The sequence below is a fragment of the Fulmarus glacialis genome, unplaced genomic scaffold (genome assembly GCF_000690835.1).
Source record: "Fulmarus glacialis isolate BGI_N327 unplaced genomic scaffold, ASM69083v1 scaffold23650, whole genome shotgun sequence".
Classification (NCBI taxonomy): Eukaryota; Metazoa; Chordata; class Aves; order Procellariiformes; family Procellariidae; genus Fulmarus; species Fulmarus glacialis.
The window spans coordinates 1-21361 of NW_009188652.1; the positions used below are offsets into that span (position 1 = coordinate 1).

Here is a 21361-nt window from a genome sequence, read left to right on the forward strand (position 1 = left end):
GGGACGGCGGAGAACGCTGGCGGCGCCCGAGGAGGTGGGTGGCTTCAGCCGGGGCCGCGGGGCTCCGGGACGTGCTGGGTGGTTCCCGAACGGCTGGGCAGAGGCCGAGAAGAGGCCCCCCCGCCCCGGGGAAGGGGGTTCCTGTGGAGCTAAAAAAACCTTTCAGAAAGGGGCAGCGCGTCGTCTGGGAAGCTTGTCTTACAGCAGACTGAGAGATAGGGGCAGAGACCAAGTGATTGCCAAGGAAGCGTTACCATAAAGGGTTCCTTAAGCAGTGACGATATCTAATCGCTGGAAGCTCAGAGCAGGTCAAGATCGATCCAGAAGGGCAGATACCCAGTGAGAGGAGCCAAAGTTGAGAACTGCGCTGGTGAGGGTTAGAGATATCTGTCAAAACGGAAGGTATTTAAGTCAGTCGAATATCCTCCGGATGTTAAATTCCAGGCTAATGTGAAGTTGGATATTTGATTCAGGAAGTGTGCAGATATATTGTAGAGCTTGTATATAGGAGGCCTGATTAGATCTTTATAAATCATCCCTTTAGATCTTGTAAATCTTTTGAAGAGCTGTGTGGCTAGTATAAGCACACAGTTTGTTAGTCACTGCAAATAAAGCACCAACTGTAAAGTTAACTTGTTCTGTAAGTAATCTTTATTTTCTGTACATTTTTTTAAGACTGCTGCTTTACACTTCTTTTTGGAAACTGTTGTATAGAATAGCGCCTGCCTCAGGTCAAATGAAGAGTTGGGGGTCTGGGAACACGCTTTCAGAAACACTACTCTTCTCTGTTACCTGTACCCCCCCGCCCCCAAGTTATCCATACGATAGAAGAAAAATAGACTCCTGCTAGCAGAACCTGATGGGTGCCTTCAGGAGCCATAAGCACCTCTCCCTTGGAATATGGGAGGAATCTAGCCTGCTCCACCCACCTTCACCGAGGAAACGCACTCCACTTACCTAGTTCATGCTTTCTGGCAATTAATCTTCATTTGTTCACTGTTCCGAATGGAAGAACAGGCCATAGAGATATACGTCCTTGTATGTGAATTCAACCACCAGAAATGGCCAAGTGATGACACAGAATGGTTATGGCACATCTGACAAGACGACACTGCTGGACATAGATCTGCCTAATCAAAAACATCCCACAACAGGACACATATTAGTGTAATTACTAATAATTAGCAAATCATGTCTGAATTTTGTAAGAATTGTTGCTGTAAGCCTAAAACATTACAGTCACTTCACCTGTCTACTACTGAACCCTGTTAAACCCCGTGGATGTGTTTACATACCAGATAGCATGCTTTTGTCCCTGTTCAAAGTCTAATCAACGAGATCTGCAGGTGCTCCGCAGATCCATACCTGCAGGGTCCAGCCACCTGCCTCACGTGTTGTCTTCTCCTTGGCATGGCATGTAGATGACTATCTGTCCAAACCCTCCTTCATCTTGGCACCTCACTTACCTCTCTTTCCTTTCTTTACCATAGCATTCAACACATAAAGCTCTCTTTCTTCTTGTCTGGTAAAGTAAATGGGAGAATGGATCCATGTTAAAACTAACTCAGCAAAAAAATACTGCTTTGTTTTAAAATGAATGGTTTTCCTGTCCAGCTCAGTGCATGGCTATAAGAACAGCAGTACCAAGAAAGAGGAGGACGTTGAGGACAGTGCCCAGGGACTGGGGGAGGGCAGGGTCATTTCTTCCACTAGCAGTGCTGGCTTAAGTGTTTGTATATCTACTGGGTGCGGTGTCACAAGCAGCTTAGGCTGATCAAAAGATGTTTTATCATCGCACCTGTTTGATCTCATGGTGAAATGCTGCAGAAGAGTGCCGTTCCTTTATCCCTCTCTTCTGCTGTCCTACCCTGTGACCTGCCCAAGGTCACAGGTTCCCACTGTCCCCTTCCAGCCTTCCCCCTGCCCCTTGCATCACATCCCATAATCATGAGGCCAAAGAAGATAGTGTTTCACCTGGCTAATCTGATGGAAGAATCGGGGGCTGAGGAGGGGGCGAGGCCAGCTTTCTGCTGAATCAGCCAACTCACTTTGCCGCCTGAGACTGCTAAAGCTGATGCATGACAGCGTTAATCTTGCCCATTCAGTTTTTGGCCTGAGCAGGTTCCTGAACTGCAGGAACAGCAATGCTGGTGCAAAGGCAAAGGTAGGATTACACGGGTAGAAACATAAGGGAGGGCACATACGTACTGACACATACTAAAGCAGTATGCTGTGCTGCAGAAATACGGCATCAAAAACAACCTGAAAAAGCACTTCTGCATTAAGACATGAAGAACTTGTCTGTCTGTGGTGACTCTTACCAGCTGGGTTTACAGCATTACAGCTACAACAAAAGGTACAATAGGAACCACACAGTATTTTTCAGCCTGTGGTATTTGACCCCTTTAAGATCTTTGCACTGCTGGTGAGGGGTCTGGCAAAACAACCGAGACAAGCTTGTTGCCAGTGGCCTTGCGCTTGCTGTGTGCACATCTGCACGTGTACTGGAGAATGGTTACTGGCCCTTCAAAAAATAGACAAATCCTACCCCGTATTTAGAGACAGCACAATGTTCCCATGAGGGGTGTCAGAATGTGGTACTGTTTAGGCGGTATAGATGTTCCAGTTGCTGCCTCATCCACAGTAAGTTGTTTTCCTTAGCAGACTCAAGCATCAGCATCACTGGACTCAACTTAGATCATACAGTCTCAAATAAAACATTCAATGCAAATGTATTCATTTACAAATTATTTTAGTTTGGCTTTACTAGGTATCAGAAAAATAGTAACTGTACAATTATTTTTATGCAACTGACCTCTTTACCTGGCATTAACACTCCTTGATGATCAAACTATTTACAGCTACTGTGAGAAGCACGATACTAAGTTGATGTCACAAATCTGGCATCAGGACATTTATCTTTTCCTTCACATGGGGTGCACTCATCCCAGGAAAGCAGTTCCACGTCACTTTTGTTACCTATAAACTGGGCATGATAGTATCAAAACAGATCTTTCCCTCTTGGCCTGCCAGAACTGCTCTATCCTGACAGTCTGTTGACTGGGCAGGACTTGCTTCCCTATTATCATCATTCGTTTTCATCTCACGCAGACCTTTTACTCCACTGCTCGGACAAAGTTCTGGTTCCTCTAAATAAAGCAATGCCAGTATCTGAATTCTCTGCTAGTTCTCCCATGGGCCTTCACAAGGGGAGTCTTAGTATTGAAACTTCCTTGTCAGGTGCCAGCAAAGTAAAAGCCAGTCCCTGATCAGTCACACCAGGCTTGGAGCGGCGGGAGGGTGTGCATAGACACACACAAATTAGCTGTACCAAATACCCCAAGAGCAGCCCTGGAAGTGCTGTGTCTCTCTCTGGCATCTGGGACTCTGCTGGCGCTGGTGCAAGTGAGCTTACATACATGTAGCGTTACTACTGAAAAGCTCGTGAGGGATTTTTCTTTGAAATTATTGAATTTAAATGCCTTTTTAAAAATCATGCAATGGGTTATCTTAATTTCAGCTGTGTATGACAGCATTAATAATATCTCATGGCTTATGTGTAGTATTACTAAAGTTGGTCAGTGTAGGTAAGGTTACGTCAAAAGTACTATTAGAAACTTTATTTTTGTCCCAGCTGCAATCATATTCTTCACAGGAGGGAGTTGCTTTTTTGAATTTTACTGATTAACGTAAGGAAGAACTTTCCCAATGATTTGAAAATAGTATGTAGAAACAATCTTTAATGTATATGTATCTAATAAACATTTGATGGAACAACTACATGGAGGAAAAAAAAATAATGTATTCTGGTCTACTTTCATCTCCCTCCACAACCAAACAAAAACACATCTGAGGTTTATCTGAGCTGAAAAAAAGTAAAAATGAAGAGAATTGAACCAGCAGGTGGGGAAAGAGCAGAGCAGCTGGAACAGCAACAGACTAAATGTTGCCAGACTTTAGATAATCTATTAAGCTGAGAGGCCACTTTGGCTTCAAGTTTGAAAAATAGTAACTTTATCCTCAGGGGGCTGTAGGGGAAATTTTTATACATGATTGAGCTTAAATGTAAATCTAACTTCATGGTTCAAGCTGGTTAATTACAGTTTCAATTAAACACAACGAAAGGTGCAATGATTGCTTTAGCCAAAAGGAAATCAAGCAACCAACTTTCTCTTTTAACATTACAACACTCTCTGTGGAGGTTTGGGTTTGTTTTTCCAAAATCCTTTCTTTTAATTGCAACATTTATGACTTCCTAAGCATCATGTGCCTTCTAGATATATGTTCTCCACGGGTTGCTTCTATATTAATTCCAGTGTCGCTAGAGCTGCTGAGGATTGTTTTTAGCTGCTCTCTGATGACATCTTCATCCTTCGTAGTAGGAGAAGGAAAAGTGTCACTAACAGAAGATAGAATTTTTGAAGAGGTAGGATTTACAAACAGACCCAAGAGAGTAAAACAAAGAAAGGAAAAAGAAAAAAATATACCAGGGCAAGTTCAAAGTAATGAGGAGGGCTGAGAAGCATAAGAAAAACATTTGAAAGTATTTAACATTTTAATTATTATTATTATTATTATATGCAGGAGAAAATTAATTAGTCTTGGGAGAAGCTTTGTAATATTAGAGTATCAAATTTTGAATTCCTTTAAATCACATTTAATTTTAAAAATGCACATTTTCAGCAGTACTCCCATGGTAGGGTGTGGCTGGCATTTTCGTGGAAAAACAAATAAGCGTGAATGTTAGCACAGTGTAAGTTAAAGCACAATGTCATCACTGAAGCCTAGAACAGACAGCTTGTGAGGCCACACCTGGTACATCTTTCCTTATTCGTCCTGTAATAAAACCCTTTAATAAGTTTACATGGAATAGACTCTTCTTTTTTCTGTGCTGCTGTGGCAGACCTTTCACATCACCGGCCTTCAGTACAGGTGCAAAAAGCTTTCGAGGTCAGAAGTTAAGTGCACATCAGCCTCCCAATACAAGAACCAGCCAGTGCCAAGACTGTACACAGAGGGAGTTGGTATGATGTGGTTATCAAAAGGCAGAAAAAGTGGTAACTCAAAGAAGGGTTAGATGCTTTCCCCTGGTTTTATATACCCAGAGATCTAATTCTGCAAACCGTTATTATTACTGTCATTTCTGTGCAAACCAACTGCAGTAGAGATATGCGTGAGTAAAATTACATTAAAAATGATTCTTCAGTATCTCTAAGATTACATTGGGGCCACGTCATGAACCTACGAGGTTGGATTACCCATTTCCCTGGTAACTAGATGCTGTAAGGAAGGCGGTACGGGTGAGGGATAGTAGTGACCATCCTGTAATCAAGACACAGGAATGGAAGTCCCAAAGGAATAGATTTTGGGGCTGGCTATCCAACTAGACTTACTGTGTACCCTAACCCCACTGAATCACTTAATCACTTCAGTTAATCCAGTTTTAAAGTGAGCGCAAATGCTATCTACCCCATAAGTTTTACTAGCACTTGTTATTTGGTATTTTGGTACTTTGAGTATTTATAGTAAAAGAACTGTGAGCTCTCCTATTTAAGAGGTTGTACTCATGGTCACTTCAAGCACTCCCATTGCTAGAAAAAAACCCTTGACTTCAAGCAGTTGACTATTTAGTAAGATAGAAACTATTGCGACATCATAGGATTTGCTTGCTGCTATGTAAAGTATTTAGTGTTCAGAACAACTCTTTAATGCTCGATGTCGATAATTTAAGTTGTGCTCAGAAGTCCATTATGTAATTTCTACCTCAAAGTGTATTTTAAGAGTAATTTAAACACAGGAATATAAAATTAAATTAATTTCATTGTCATCTAGGTTAAAAGACATTCAGATGAAGTAATTTTGCTAAATAACATTGCTACTTACGTGAGAAACATCAGCCAAAAGACATCTGAAGTTTCAAAGACCTGGCCCATCAAGTTTCCATCTGAAGTTAAGCTTTAACCTCTAGCTTCTATCCGAAGCCACTCAGGACTGGTTTCTACCCAAATGACTTCCATGCACAGGCTTAGCGGCTGTGTTCCTGTTGCTTGGAACCCTGCGTGGAACGGGCTGACCAGCAGATGTCCCCAAATTCAAAATAATCAGAGTTAACGCTTCAGAAATCTCTACAGCCCTTTTGAACTTTCCAAAGCATGAAGCACCAGAGGCCACAAATACTCTCACTGCTTATTTGCATTCTTGTCAAAACTGAAGTTCTGAACTAGGGAATACTTGACAAGCTGCTGACACAAAGTACAATCACTATAGAAAAGTTGTCTGGATATCAGATCACTTTTTATGATACATGACCTATTGATTGACAGTCCCCTGTTGAAACTTCTATTTTCAACACTCTATTTTTTTTCCTTAGAAGAGCAATTCCCCCCCCGAAATATCACTTGTAACACTTTTTCTTGGAAGTTTAGATAGAAGAGGCAAGACTTTTTCCAAACTAGTATCAATTATTTTGACTTGGATATTACCAAACTCACAAACTGCATTTTTTTGACATACCAAATACTGCATTTACACTTCTCCACAAACTATTTTAAAGCTAAGGAGCTTGCAGCACGTTGTATATGCAAGAGGCTGGTTTGTGGTGAAGGAAAAAGGAAAGTCAGGTTAGTAAGTGGTAAGGTATAGGAGACAGACTATGAGCCGTATGTTCTAGTTGTGCCTTTCCTCCGTACAAACACCAAAAATTTAACTTCATCTAATTCTGCATAAAAACAAAAGGACTAGAACAGTATGTAGGAGCAAGATGACTTGGAAGACAGAGTGTGAATGATTGCAGATTTGTTTGGAACCCTTCTACCTGTTTCTGGAAGGATGAGGGGATTACCTAGCACGTCCTTATCTATACCTCCTACCTTGAATTCTGGAGATGTCAGAGATGTAAACCTCCTAGGTTGTAAGCCTACCGTACTTGTACTAACCTACAGATGTGAACCTACCAGGTTACACTGACGTTTCTGAGCAGAAGGGCTATTAGGGGCTGGGAAATGGGAAGGTCCTCGTTTCCCACGCAAGCTCCTGCAGAACACCTCTGGAGACTTGGCTTTCTTGCTCAAACATTCCTGTTCCTCTGAGATACTCTTTTTATTGTGGTCATACTTGCATTTTATGTCCATAGATAAAATGAATGCTTCAGTCCTCAACCCTGCACTCGGGAAACTTTGAAGTGAATGGAAAATGGGTAACTTCCACCCCCAGCCACACTGTGTGATGACCAGAATGCCAAATTCCTCATAGTGTTGCTTACATGATTTGCTTCTTAAAGGGGATGAAAACTAATTCTTCTAACTTCACAGTTAGAAAAATGAAGTGCTATTTAACACAACTGCAAAAAAAGGCATTAAAACACACACCCATGAAGTTAAAGACGACTGCACAAAATTAGGTGAACTGGCATTGAAAGTTTATCCACTTCAGAAATATATACATTTATATAAAAAAGGAAATTAACACAAAAATTTACATATTTGCAAATCTTGTATTACATAGGTAAAGACAGTGTTATGTTTTATATGTATTGGATTACGTAAGTATTTTTACAGTTTAAAAATCTTAAAGAATATATGGTTGCAAAAAAAATTAAATATCTGAATAGGGCCCCAAAGATAGCATACAGTAAGTATGACTGTCATGACATAATGAAGTCAATTATTCCCAGACAGAGAAAAAATTACTGTGTAAACAGCATGTGTAAATACTGCAAGAAACTAGAACTTGCTCTGATATATATACCTATATGCCAAAAATATTTTTTAAATGCTTTGTTGGCTGAGCCTTCTTTGCAGAGTGGATCATATCAGGGTAATGAACCACAGGGATACTCATTTAAAATAAAAGGGATTAGAAACTTAAAATATCCAATATTCAACAAAATCTGAAATTTAAGTACTGCATATTCCTTACTTAATGCACATAAAACCTATTACAGTGGGAACAGAGATCAAAAGACTGATATTGTGTATGTCTGTGTCTCTTGCACAAGACAGAAGCAGAGTTTCTTGCCTCGATTCCTATGTATGGTCCCAATATTACATCTCTTGATGAAGGAAAATCCCTCAGGGATTAAATTCTGTGTTTTCATAAAGAGATAATTCTTACTGTGTAATGGTTTTGTTTATGTTTTTGAAGTTGTGACCATCTAACTGTAACAAGATTAAAACTGACATGTATAAACTTTGAAAAGGTAACGGAAAAAATGAAGTTTATGGATACAGATTCAGACCAATAGAAACTAGATACCTTCTCCTGGTTCAGGAATGACAGGATTTTTTTTTTAAAAATTATTATTATAAGTCTTGTAAACATTATTAGAGATATGAGACCATTATAACAGTACTTTTGAATCAACAACGTTACTTAACAGGTCATTAAAATAAACTTCTCCTCTTTATTAAAAATTAGGAATAGGGTAATTTTGGCAAAAATATCAAGCCCTTGGTTTTAGGATACCTGTCCCCAAAATATTAGGGGACAAATATTACAAGCACCCTGCTAATGCCTATCACTGATAGTCTGATAGTGCTGATAGTATGTTAAAAACAGATTTTATTTTGCATGCAACTACAAACTGAGTAACAATTTTAATAATGGAAGAATTCTTGTTGAACTACAAAAAGACTAGGGCAATGTTTTGCGCTAGAACAGGACAGAATGCAATGGGCTGACAACCTGATCCTAAGAGACTGACCACAAAGATTTATGGAGTGATAATCGCATCACACTCATGGTTTCAGGGGTTTTTTTTGTATTTTGTTTTAAAGAACCTTTGATGATGGCAATGTGAGAGTAAACTGCTCTCTAGTCAGAATTTGGAGTATTCAAAAGACTCCCTCCTTTCCCCCTTAATCTTAAGTAGTCCTTTCTCTTTTCTCATACCCATTAAAAACACTAGTGGCACCTACCCTTCCAGTTCAGAACTAAGTAATGGGGCTCACATGAAAGCCAAGTCAGTATTATTCCACGCTGATCTGAAGTGCACGTCATTAAGTAATATGTGGGATGCCACAACCATATCAGTTGGATAGTACCCTGATATTGACTACTGCAGACATTGTAATCAGAAGTTACATTTATGTATAAGGTGGCTTAAAAAACCAGCCACATTTCCTGATCATCTTTACCGACAGTAAACCAAATTATTTCCACAGAAGTTTTCATTATTTACACATCAACTATACAAGTAATACAAAAAACTCTTAGTTGAGCACCAGTGCTGACTTAAGGACTAATACCTTCAAGTCAGAGTATTAGTATTCCCTGTCACAAGTGAATTCCGATATACTTTCAGAAGTTTCCCTTTTCTGTATTGGTTGTATTCAGACCACTTCTTTGTTCCTGTCCATCTTCCACATTCCAAGGAGATTAGTAATAGCAGCAGTTTTATAAAAGGTGTAGGTATCATGGACAGCTTTCACAGCATAATCAGTTCAGATCTTTTTAAAAGAAAAGACCATAAAATCCACTGATCTGGATTGTAAGGTTTTACCAAGAGTTCATTAAATGGAGTCTATATACAATTCATGTGACAATAAATGGTTGAAACAAACTCAGTTTCTGTGTGCAAACAATGGGATGTCCAACAGTGGCAGGAGTCCACATTTAATTCAAGGGCAGTAGGGAACACATTTGTCCTAAGCATCAGTGAATTATGCCAGTCATGTCACCTTGGTTTAGAGTAACCATAAGGACACAGAAGAATCAGGCTGTCATGACTAGGTAAGACATGAGTGCTATAGTATTCGACCAAACTTCCCATGTTCAAAAACATGATGTCTGAATCCAGGTAAAACTTGCAATCCTGTTGTAGAACAAAAACATATGTAATCATTGACAGTAATTTTTCCAACTCAATGTTTAAAAAAAACTCCAAATCATCATCATCAGAACTAAGAAGTTCTTTCAAACAAGCCACTGCTTTGCAAACTAGTCACTTACACAAATAATTCCAAATTAAACTCAGGAATTTAATATTTCTTCCTTTACGATTTGACTGGAGCTGAAATTTAGATGTGAACATTTACAGCTAGTTTGTCTTTTGCACGATACAGCAACTAGAAAGCCCAGATCCAAGTACTCAAACTCATCCTAGACCAGATATTTGTAAATCAGCTTATTTTTACTTTTAGGAATGGGAAGAAGTTCAGACTTCAACTTGTTAGTTACAGTATATACCTATACACATGCACACTCTACATACATATATATATACATGAAATTCATACATGTATACATGCACATATATACACATGCACACATAGTGCAGCTACTAACCTTTTCAAAGATTCTGTAGTTTCTCACTTTTTCTGCAGATTCATCCCATACAACCAGTACCTTGAAGAAGAAAAATGAAACATATTCAGTCTATGCTAATAAGCTCTTCTAAGTCAATATATTATTAAGGAATTAGTTACAATCCAGCCTAAAAAAAAAAAAAATCATCACTGAAGTTATGATTGTGATTGTCTCAGATTTTCTTGCTTTAAGGAAAAAGCACATCTAAATTGTTAAGTACTTTATCATATGTAAGATACAGTATCTCTAAATCAAAAAGGTTTTTGAGGGGTCGATTCAGCAACTGCAAGTTACCTTTCCAGGCTTAGTAGATGAGTTCCTAATACAGTACAATCCATTTTGCGGTTGTCCCCGTGGGCTACTAGCTTTAAATGTCCTAAAAATAATACAGCAATTACACATATTAGCATTTTCTGTATCAGATAAGTAAAATGCCTAGATTCTTAAAATTCTTATTACAAATCTCTGTTTCAGTTGTAATAATTCATAATACATCATAGCTGAAAGAATTTTACTGTTCTAGCATCTGAACCAGCAACGCAGCACAGAAGATCTGGCTTTCTGTCCCATCTAGCATCCTGGTAGAACAACCTTCTCCAGATGCAGCAAAATCACTTTGCAAGCAGTATGCATTTTCAATTGATACATGAGCACTGAACTAACTCCTGTAAAAGGCTATTTCTGTATTGAAGGAATTTAAACACTTTTATTGTGTTTTTAAACACAAATTGTACCTATCAAAATGATCTTTGGACTACTGTTCAGTGCAGGTTTTTGTAGGACTTCTCAGGAACTATTTTAAAGTCACATTCTACCTTTCAACTTCGAAGGATTCAGAGGTATTAAGAAATACTGAAGCAGGCAGCCCAACCTGTAAAAGTATGAAGAAAATAAATTACCGTGTAAGTCAATGACAACTCAAATCCTAGCAACTTGTTACGCAAATAAGCTACAGCCGTCAGTATCTGAAATGATTAACAGTGATTTAATTTTTACTTTACGCTTCTTCCTCCTTTACATCCAATATTAAAATCCAGAATTTATCAAGGCATTCCTTGAAACTCAAATTAAAAAAAAAAAAAAAAAAAATCACACAGTTTTCAGAAAGTTTTTTTTCTCCTGAAATGTGCATTTAAAACGTTCCCAGAAGTATACATAAGCAAGAAAAACACTCTTTTGAGAATGAATCATCTGCTTGATCTTACTTTTTCATAGTCATCATCAGAATCATCATCAGGTTGGTTTGGCTTGGAGGGTAGTGCTGGTTTTTCAAACGAGAAGCTTCTAAAACTCTGCCCATCTGGTGGTGATCTCCTGGCAGAAACAGAACAAAAACTGAAGGACATCTTCTCAGGAAAACAGAACAAATATACACAAAACATTGACGGGATAAAACTAGAACTGCAGAGTAAGTTTCAGTTTAGCCCCCAAATCACAGATTAATTTAGTTGGAAGGGACCTCTACAGATGATTTAGTCCAAGCTCCTGCACACAGCAGGTCCAACTAGATCAGGTAGCTCAGGAAGCCATGCCCAGTCAAGTTTTGAGTATCTCCAAGGATGGAGATTCCACAGCCTCTCCACAGCAACCTGTTCTGGTGTTTCACCATCCACACGGCGAAAAGTTTTTCCTAATATCTACCCGTAATTCCCCAGGTTGTGACTTCTGCCTGTTGCCTCTTATCCTATCACTGCAGATCTCTCAGGTCTTGCCCTGTCTTCTCCATGCCCACCCATTAAGTAGTTGTAGACAGCAGTGATCTCCCATTAACCTTCCTAAAGGTTAAATGAATCCAGTTCTCTCAGCCTCTTCTCACATATCATGTGCTACAGCCCCAACATCTTGGTGGCCTTCCACTGGACTCACTCCAGTACATCAGTGTCTTCCTTGCACTGTCTTTAAACAGTTTATTACTTGTTCTTCAGAGCTGCTAAATGATCTGATGGACAAAAATATTTTCATCTGACTCACTACCATAACTAGTTCCACATCCCTTACTAGAGCTGGTCTTAATATAAAATGAAACACATTTCCTATTTCCACAGAGTCCCAAAATTGTTTTTGCAGTTCATTGAGGTTCTGACATAAAGGCTTCTTATTCACTGTGATCAATGGCTTTTAAGTGTTTAAGATAGACCTGAAAACAAATGAACTACAAAATTTTGGTGTAATTTTTTTTTTTAAGTTTAGTTTGTCTACTAGTTCTTTCTGAACTATTTCAGAAGCTAAACTCATTGCAAAATAACAGAGAGGCAAAAAAGCACAACACTGTGAGAAAGAGAGGGATGGTGCAGGGAAAAAAAACAAATGTTGATGTGAATCTGAGAAACATGCTTGTCAACAAGTTAATTAATACACAATGGAAAAATTTAATAGTGCATTGTATTTTCATACTTACTGTAACTGGGGACATGAAGACTTCTCTGGTCTAGGCTTGATTCCAGGGGGCTGGTGGCTTGGCACAGGTGGCTTTGGGAGCACCGGTGGCACAAACAGTCCAGGTTTACCATGTTCTCTTGGCACTTTGGGCTCTACTGGTTTTTCAGTAAACTGTGACAGCTTGGGTTTACTGCTTGGTAGTGGAGGAGGAGTTCGCGGTGAAAGATTTAAGGTTTTTAGCTTCTCACATCCTTCTGGAGTAGCAAGAACTTGAGCTAGAGGCAGAGGCTCTGGAGGCAATGAGCACGATTCTTTGGCACACACAGGCTTTTTGAAAAGAGGTAGAGGGGGTACAGGGGGCAGCTGTTCACTTAGTCTCCGGCTTGAGGACTGAATCTTTAGATTAGCTTCAGCTCGGCACTGTAACTGGGGTTCTCTCATGTTTAAGAGATCCTCTAGTTTGATATCAGGTAAGCTTCTTTTAGGAGGCGGTGGTGGTACTGGCACAGTAGATTTGCCAGCAAAGGAATTTGCCCTCGATTCCGAGTAGGCAGCTTTTCTGACATGAGGAACTGGTGGAGGTGGGTAGGCTGGGGGCAGAACCATATCTACAGAAAGAAAACATCCAAAAAACATGACACACTGAGGGAAAATACAGTATGTCAGGAAACGAGACTTTTCAAATTTATTTTCTACGTGATTGAAGATATTTCATTGGCATCTGGTCTGATAGTACCCAAAATGCTGGATAAGCATTTAACTTTCAGCACAATTCTGAATGTTATGTGTAGTAAACTCCTGCAATTTTTATTCAGGCATGGCTTATGACGACTTTGCAAAGAGTTCTCCCTTTGCTAAAAATAAAGAAATTGAGACTACGTTAAATGCATTACCCCTCCTCCAGACTGATGACCAGATACAGGTCCTTCCAGGGCAGGAGGCCTGCAAGAAAACATGCCCTTAAAGGCATGTAACACTTTCTGTAAATTGTTACTGCTGTTATGAGGAACTTTTGACCCTAAATACCTCTCAAGATTAGGTACCAGTGCATTACTTCAATTATTTTACCACCTGCAATGCTTAAGATATGACCAAGCCAAAATAATAATCTGGCATTCTACATGAGTATTGCCTTCATTGGTGGCCTTCCATGGGGCCTCTTGTGAAGGGAATGAAAGAAATCACATACCATCTTTCACTATGTCAGAAGTATCTGGCTGCAAATAAGACTCATCCTCTTCCTCCTGGTCATAATCTGCAGATAAAAATCAGTATGTCAGACTGATAAGTACTCCTGGAACCAAGAAAGAGTATTGAGTACTTATTCCATTTTAATAAACAAATATTTTTCAGTTAAATTTTTTTAAAAAGAGGTGAAAAAAAAATTAAAAATTTTGGTCCACCTCTCTGCTATTTAGAATAGGTGTTTCCTTAATTTTTGATGTCAATTAAGAAAGTCATTGCTTACAACAGTGGGAGATGAACTACACAGCCCATTAAATTTCTTCCATCTTTCAAGTTAAAATTTACTTTATGGTGACACTTTCTAGTGCTATAGCCTTCCTGAGCAAAATTCAAATCAGTTGCAGAGACACAACTACGTGGATGCACTGGCAAAACCAGTTGGAAAAAAAAAAAATCCCCAAAACCTAGCCCTAAGACAGAAACATTGATGATTTTGCAATACAGAAGCCTAAGCAAACCTAGTGATCTACAAAACAATTAATACTTTTGCCTTGCTCTGGCAACAAAAAAAACGACCACAACGAATGGCTTAAATGGTTTCAATGTTGCCTTTAACTGTAAGTCAGAATAATCAAGACATGAAAAACATGCTACTTCTAGGCAGTAACTTCTCATCTTTGGCTATGATAGGAGCCTCAAGGACAATATGCAGTATTTCCCCAGAGAAATGCATTAAAAAAAAAAGGTAAGAGTATCTGATAAAAGTCAGTTAGCTCTTCTAATTTTCCTAATTTAAACTTCTGCTAGGCCTCTTAACATAATTCGTATTGCATCCAACCCTTCCCTCACATCAACACAGAAGTACTAAACTACAATACTACATGAAATGCTGATGAGTGTTTTCCTCTGCGTTGCAGCAATTGAACCGGATTTCCTACAGATACTCACTCCTGCCTTTTTGTCCTAGTCAGGATAAATAGTCAGAAATTTCCTTTCAGGAAATGAGAGTACTTGCTCCAATCAACCCTGCCCTTAGAAATCTGAAAGGGCAGATGGGAAAATGCCTAGTAAAGGAACTATGTTGAACCTTGAGGCAAGGCTTCTCATGTTGCATTTCACTAACACATTTCTTGACTAGGAAGTCAGTTGCTGAAATCTGCTGTGAATGCCTATTTGACAGGCTTTCTGTAATGTCCTCGCTTCTAATTAAAAAATAAACACTCTCAGCCAGAACTGTTTACTGTGCAACAACTACAGCAAGGAACAGGTATCAAACTTCGAATAGAAAAGGCTATGCTAAGAGTGAGATTTTCAGAGCCTTACTTTAAAAAGTTACTCAGTTTGAAAGTCATTGAAGAATGTAATCCTATGTGTTTCACACAGGCCCATCCTATGCCTAACGTAAGATCTTCCTGAACTGGAGGGATGATCTATTCTGTTTCATGCTAAACAGACTACAATACAGATGCAACAACATCCCAGTGTGGGTGACTGCTTGTTTTGCAGGACAGGTAGATTAATTTTACAGTCTAGATAGGAGGTAACTACCTCCCCAATGTTTTACTGCATTGCCTCTGCATGTTTTCAGAACATACTTTTAAGTGACTAATATCCTATTATTATAATATTCAATTATTGTCAATAATATTCAATTATCGTAATAAAGACCACTTTGTATTTCCACACTATGACCTATGGACGTACTCAAAAGTTTTATCTTTTTGCTAGATCTACAAACTCTCTAACATGCAGTCTTAATAAAAATTTTAAATAGTGTTATTAGGGTGTCAGACATCTCCTTGAAAGATCTGAATTTCTTTAGTTACCATTTATTTTTACTAATGGTTTATGGCACAGAATATCTGCTTCCGATTTAAAATTACAACAACTACACACATTGTAAAAACAAGAATTTATAGTTGCAAATTGAATCAGTTTGCTTAAGCTATGGGAATAGTTCCTGCAGAATCCAGAAGAAATAAATAAGCAAATAAATAAATCTTATTTATCAGTGTCTAAATTTGGCACCTTCATTATCTGCTGAATGATGAGAATACTTGATATCAATGGGACGTTCTACTGAGCCATAGAAACTGTCTGCATCAGAACCAGAGTCACTGCAAAAGAAAAGACAGAGTACCTTCTGCATCACTGTGCTATGGGTCTTGGGACAGTAAACATGTCTGTTAGCAGGACTGCAGCATTGGAAAGGAATGCTGGAAAAACAGAAGTAATCTATTCCCATTTTCCAATTAACAGCCAGATATGTTGCTGCTGTCATTTTAAATTTTTTATTTGTTTTACACAAAGCTGACATTTAAAGTTCTCTTAGTAAAAAGATTTATTTTTGTCTTGGTATTCTTTAAATTACATGTTAGGAAGGCCTTTCATTCTTGGGCCTTACTGCACCTGTTTTTATTTAACAGTAAATTACTTGTAGGTGCAAAGAGCCTAAAACACCATTGTCAAGAGCTAGTGCAAAAGGGATAAAAAGCAAATAAAGATTAAGGGTTGATACCTGAATTCTGTTATTGTTTCTCTCTTCTCATGGTAGTGATCAATTTCCCTCCTCAGGGATAGCATCCAATTCTAAATAAGAATAAAAATACAACATTCAACGCATCCATCTTTAAATCATTAAACAAAGATGCACAGTATCTGTCCTCTGTAAGGACAGAGAAACTGTGCAAGGAACCTACATGGAAATAGTTTTTATCCATGACTTTATGCATTGAGAGGACTTATCAGTCAAAATGTTTTGACTATCTAAAATGCTATAAGAACATATTAAAATATTAAACTTTCAGTTTTCGAATTTCAAGCTGTTATTTCTAAAGCCAGGTACTTGTTCATAGTATGTTTATGGGTGAGATATTTCACTGAACAGTTTTCATACTTCATCAAAGGTTTAACATACAAATATTTGTTCCTTGGCTAAAAATAAAATGAGCGATATGGAGAAAACCATGACATCTAGTATGTCACTTATAGCCATTCCCTGAATTACAACTTGAACTAACACTAACTTAATAGTTAAAACTTCAGACGTGATTTTCAGAGGAGCTCAAAGAACTAGTATACAAATTTCAGCGACAGCTGCACATCCAGTTCATTTAGATTTTAGGGAAGTTCAAGATTCACTTTCTGCTTCAAGGAAAATTATATTGCAAAAGAAGAATAAAGTTACCTTTCTTTCATCTTCAGAAGAAGCTGAAAAAAACCACGTCCTGTGCTTCTTGCTAATGTGAACTAACTTGAAAGGAAACACATTGCTTGATGTTGTCTCCTCAGCTGCCCGCATAACCCTGAGAAACAGAACAACCAATACATGAAAACCTTCATCTATGAAGTTAATTCTGCTCTGCAATTCATAAAGCTCTGATAGAAAGCAGTTTTACTGGCCAGTTTTGCCTTACCAAAAATAACCCCCAAGCCCAGAAAACGCCACCAAAATCCCCATATGTGCATTTGTTGTACTTCTCCATTAAAGTGGCAGAAAGGACAATGCAGGAGCACTGACAGGAGAAAAAGCACTAGTCAAACCACCAGCCAGACTTATAAATGGATGTTTTCACCTATTCAATAGTTTTAATGAATTGCATTAATTCACAAGCTTCACACCATGGCAAGAAGTATTTAAGGTGCCTGTGATCCTTGTTTCAGAAAGGCATAGAGAAGAAATCAAAACACAGGTTGTCCATGAAAATAAATGAGAACTAATATTAAAAGCTAACTTGATTTTTCCACTTTTCCTTTATAAACACTTTCTTGCAATTTATTATTTTAAAACAGGCATAACTCAACGTCTTTCAGAAACTGCATTAGATATGTTTGTTTCTTTTTATTTTTCCCTCCCCAGAGGAGTCTCAAATGAGGAAATTCCTCACACACACAAAAATTTGGTTGTAAATGCTCGCTATAAGGCTTTGGAACAAATAAGGAGACTAAAATCCTAAGACTGTGGGTAATTGAAAAGTAACATTTCTAAGATTTATTCAGCATAAGCCATAGAGAAATCTGATTAAAGTTTTTACAATAATTATTGGGGCCTTCTTGCTTGTTCCTAAACTTTTAAATTCACCAACTTCCTCATGTAATACAGTATTTCCGTAAATCCTTAATATTTAGGGAAGGTGGTTTGTAAACGTAGGAAAAAAGATTATCAGAGACATTTGACATTTGGTTAGGTACATAATCAAGATAACATTGTTTTGGCCTTTCAATACTTAAAGGGGGCTTATAAGAAAGATGGGGACAGGCTTTTTAGTAGGGCCTGTTGTGATAGGACAAGGGGGCATGGTTTTAAACTAAAAGAGGGTAGATTCAGACTAGATATAAGGAAGAAATTTTTTACGATGAGGGTGGTGAAACACTGGAACAGGTTGCCCAGAGAGGTGGTAGATGCCCCATCCCTGGGAACATTCAAGGTCAGGTTGGACGGGGCTCTGAGCAACCTGATCTAGTTGAAGATGTCCCTGCCCACAGCAGGGGGTTTGGACTAGATGACCTTTAAAGGTCCCTTCCAACCCAAACTATTCTATGAAAAAAATATATCTAATCAACACCCTGAAGCTGCCATTAAGAACAATGTCAACTGCAGAATTATTTCAGAATTAGAGACTTCATCTTTTTTAGAACCCCAATCCTACTTTTAAGCTGGAGGTTGTAGTTTTCTGCATCTGCCCAGTCCAAACCAAAGCCACAAACGGAACTATAAGTTATTTCACTAATGTAAGGCTAATAAGGATGTTAATGTGGGAAATAACCACGGTACAGCTGGGAGGGATATAGCAATAGGCAACGCTATACATTTTGAGTCACTAGTGAACGCAGCACTTTCTCATCTCCTGCCCACTCTTTAACACATAAAGGCTATTGAATGAAAACTGCAAAATAGAAGTCCAGGGAAGCCTTAGAGTGACTTGTTTTCACACAACCTTATGCAACTACCAATTATAACAAATTCTTTCATTTCAAATTCTTTTTCAACATTTCAAATTCTTTTTCAACATTGCTTATGTCTGTGCATAATACTAACCAAGACCTGGTCCCAATTCTAACCAAGGTCTCTACAAGGCTGCTAGAATGCAGATATATAAAAAGCAATGAGACAGTCCCTAGCATTTACAAATTCCATGGTATTTTTTACGTTAATGTGATTACAGAAACTAGTGTAATGGCCAAGTTACAGTATAGGTTGCTTATACAAATTAATCTTGAATCTTTAATTAGCTACAGCGTTTACAAGTGCATTCCTATAAAATACGCCATTGCTGTGGTCAGTTAGAAAGCTCTCACATTCTACAGATTCTTCCTTATTCCAAAAGTCTGAGAACATTATGCAGTACAAGAATAACACACGTGTTTACAAATACAATAAAATTGCAGTAGTTAGGACCAATAATGTGATACTTCTCTACATTCTCTCTTTCATTAGTCCTTTCTTAGCATCAATTACAACAGCAATTTCCTAAAGTTAGGTTGGACTTCTATTAGTAGGCCTTGTACGTATGCTGCACTCAGTCAGATTCTGATAGTACTGGTTAACTTGAAAGCCATTATTTTTGTCTTTGACTTAAAAAGCAAATATTAAGATTTATAACATGTAGCGAAATGAGTCAGACATTTTGCACATGCATTGTCTCATTTGTCACTCCTATAGTTGATTCAATTTTGACACTAATTAGTGTTACTGAATCAGTAACTCCATAAATATTACTTTCTGATTCCTTTCTATTTTTGTGATGATCATTGAAATCACTAGAAAACAAAGATAGTTTGTCTGAAAGAATCCACATGTATCTGCATGTGCAAAGTCTGCATTAAGTCAGTAACAAGAGTAAACCCGTTGCAATTTTAACAGCTTTACTGGTTAAATTACAAAAGATGAAGGCTATATACTTGCAAAGCACAGGAAACACCATATATACAATTTGAAAGGAATACATCTCTAGGAATCTGAGATCAGTGCTTAACCCAAACAACAGATGTAGTTGAGTTTAACTTAGTTGGAAATGAAAACCATAGCCCCCTGCATTAAGTAAAAGGAGCTTGGGTGTTAAATTAGTTCTTTGGCACTCACCTGTTGTAACCATTCAAAGAAAATGCACCCTGTGGAGATGCAGATGTGCTGCTCTTAAAATAGTAAATACATCCCTCATGGATAATCACAAATCTCAATGGCCCTGAAAAGATAAAGAAAAAAAGTGAGCAAAATATAAATCCAAAGGCAGTACCTCTTAACTGGGATAGAATTGTTTAAGATTTTAGTAATCTTATTAATCTTTATAAAAGAGCACAAACTAGTTTAGTGACAGCTTGTTGATGACCAGCCACATGGTAAAGCTGTCCATTCACAGAGCTTCAGGACTAAAGGTAGTATTTGCTTCCCTCATTTGAGAGGCAGCTGATCTGGTAACTTCAAAAGAAGCCTAAGAGACCACAGGTCTGACCTCCATCTGTGCTCCTTTATTAGAGGAAAAAGCTAATGTAAGAATGCAACCTAAAACAAAATGGAAGAAAGGCAGCCACAGGCTACAAATACATATTTATGTGTACCCCAAAACCATGACGGTGTCTCCCTCTCTTCTTTCACCTCAAGTGCATAAAGCTGTCAATAAAATGTTGTTTTATTTTCTTTTTTTAAAGGGGCCAACATTCCTTCCTTTATCAAAGGCAGTAATCTTTGTCCTTATCTATATAAGTACTGTTTAGCTGTAAACAGGGATAGCAAATGAATAGCACATAAATAAACCCAAAATCTTAAGTTTTCTCCATGTAAATAGATTCTGATTCTAGAAGCAATTACTGTTTTTAAGTACAGCCTAATGTTGGCAGTGAGAAAATTTCCATTGCACAACAGCAGTAGGAGATGGGGATATTTTTCCAGTACAGAATAATCAACTGGAAAAAAAGCTGAGTACTAATTTCTTTTAGAAAAGAACATTTGAAATTGGTACATATCCCGGGAATCTGTTTCTGTCTTTAAAATCTTACTTGTGAAGCACTAACATGAGATTTAACCAAGTAAAAGAAAATCAACCACAACATTTATCATCTAAGATTTACAGTTCCAAAACAATTAAAGGAAATTCTTTCAATATGGGTCTTTCATATGTATATTCCAGTAAAATTGTAATCCATTACAGACAAAGTAAGTGGAAGAACAGCTTCATTAAATAATCTGCTAACATGAAATATGTTAATGGCCCCAAAGGCAAACATTTAATTTAGTTAATACCTCATTCAACTTACACTTCAAGATCTGCAGCTGGGTGCCTCCTTTTTTATGAAGATACCCTGATTTGGTCACTCCTCCAGGCATTGTCAAAAGGTTTTGTGCTCCAATTGCCTTCATTGGGACTGGCCAGACCTGCTCCTGCGAGGCCATCGTTCTGCAATGTAGAATAATTAAAAACAGTTTAGAACTTAGATTTTATTTTAAGAAATGAATACCAAGAAACAAAGCTTGTTTCCTTAAACAAGTTTTCCA

The 21361-nt window shown here is 38.1% G+C and overlaps 1 protein-coding gene across 3 annotated transcripts in view; it reads right to left on the bottom strand.

Moving 5' to 3' along the window:
• Positions 1-8915: 8915 nt before the first annotated feature.
• Positions 8916-21361, bottom strand: part of SH3BP2 (SH3-domain binding protein 2) — a 20336-nt gene continuing 7890 nt past the window's right edge. Inside the window, exons 2-14 of one of the 3 annotated variants that reach the window (XM_009579467.1) lie at positions 21124-21263; positions 19952-20054; positions 17057-17174; positions 16388-16458; positions 15898-15986; positions 13874-13939; positions 13136-13292; positions 12704-13045; positions 11511-11619; positions 11121-11176; positions 10600-10681; positions 10285-10344; positions 9560-9811 (exon numbers count right to left, since the gene is read on the bottom strand). In XM_009579467.1, the coding sequence (XP_009577762.1) occupies positions 9674-9811; positions 10285-10344; positions 10600-10681; positions 11121-11176; positions 11511-11619; positions 12704-13045; positions 13136-13292; positions 13874-13939; positions 15898-15986; positions 16388-16458; positions 17057-17174; positions 19952-20054; positions 21124-21263 (1531 nt within the window). In that variant the 3' untranslated portion in view covers positions 9560-9673. Of the gene's footprint in view, positions 9812-10284; positions 10345-10599; positions 10682-11120; positions 11177-11510; positions 11620-12703; positions 13293-13873; positions 13940-15897; positions 15987-16387; positions 16459-17056; positions 17175-19951; positions 20055-21123; positions 21264-21361 lie in introns of all 3 variants that reach the window. The other 2 variants (XM_009579458.1, XM_009579451.1) reach the window with 2 other exon arrangements.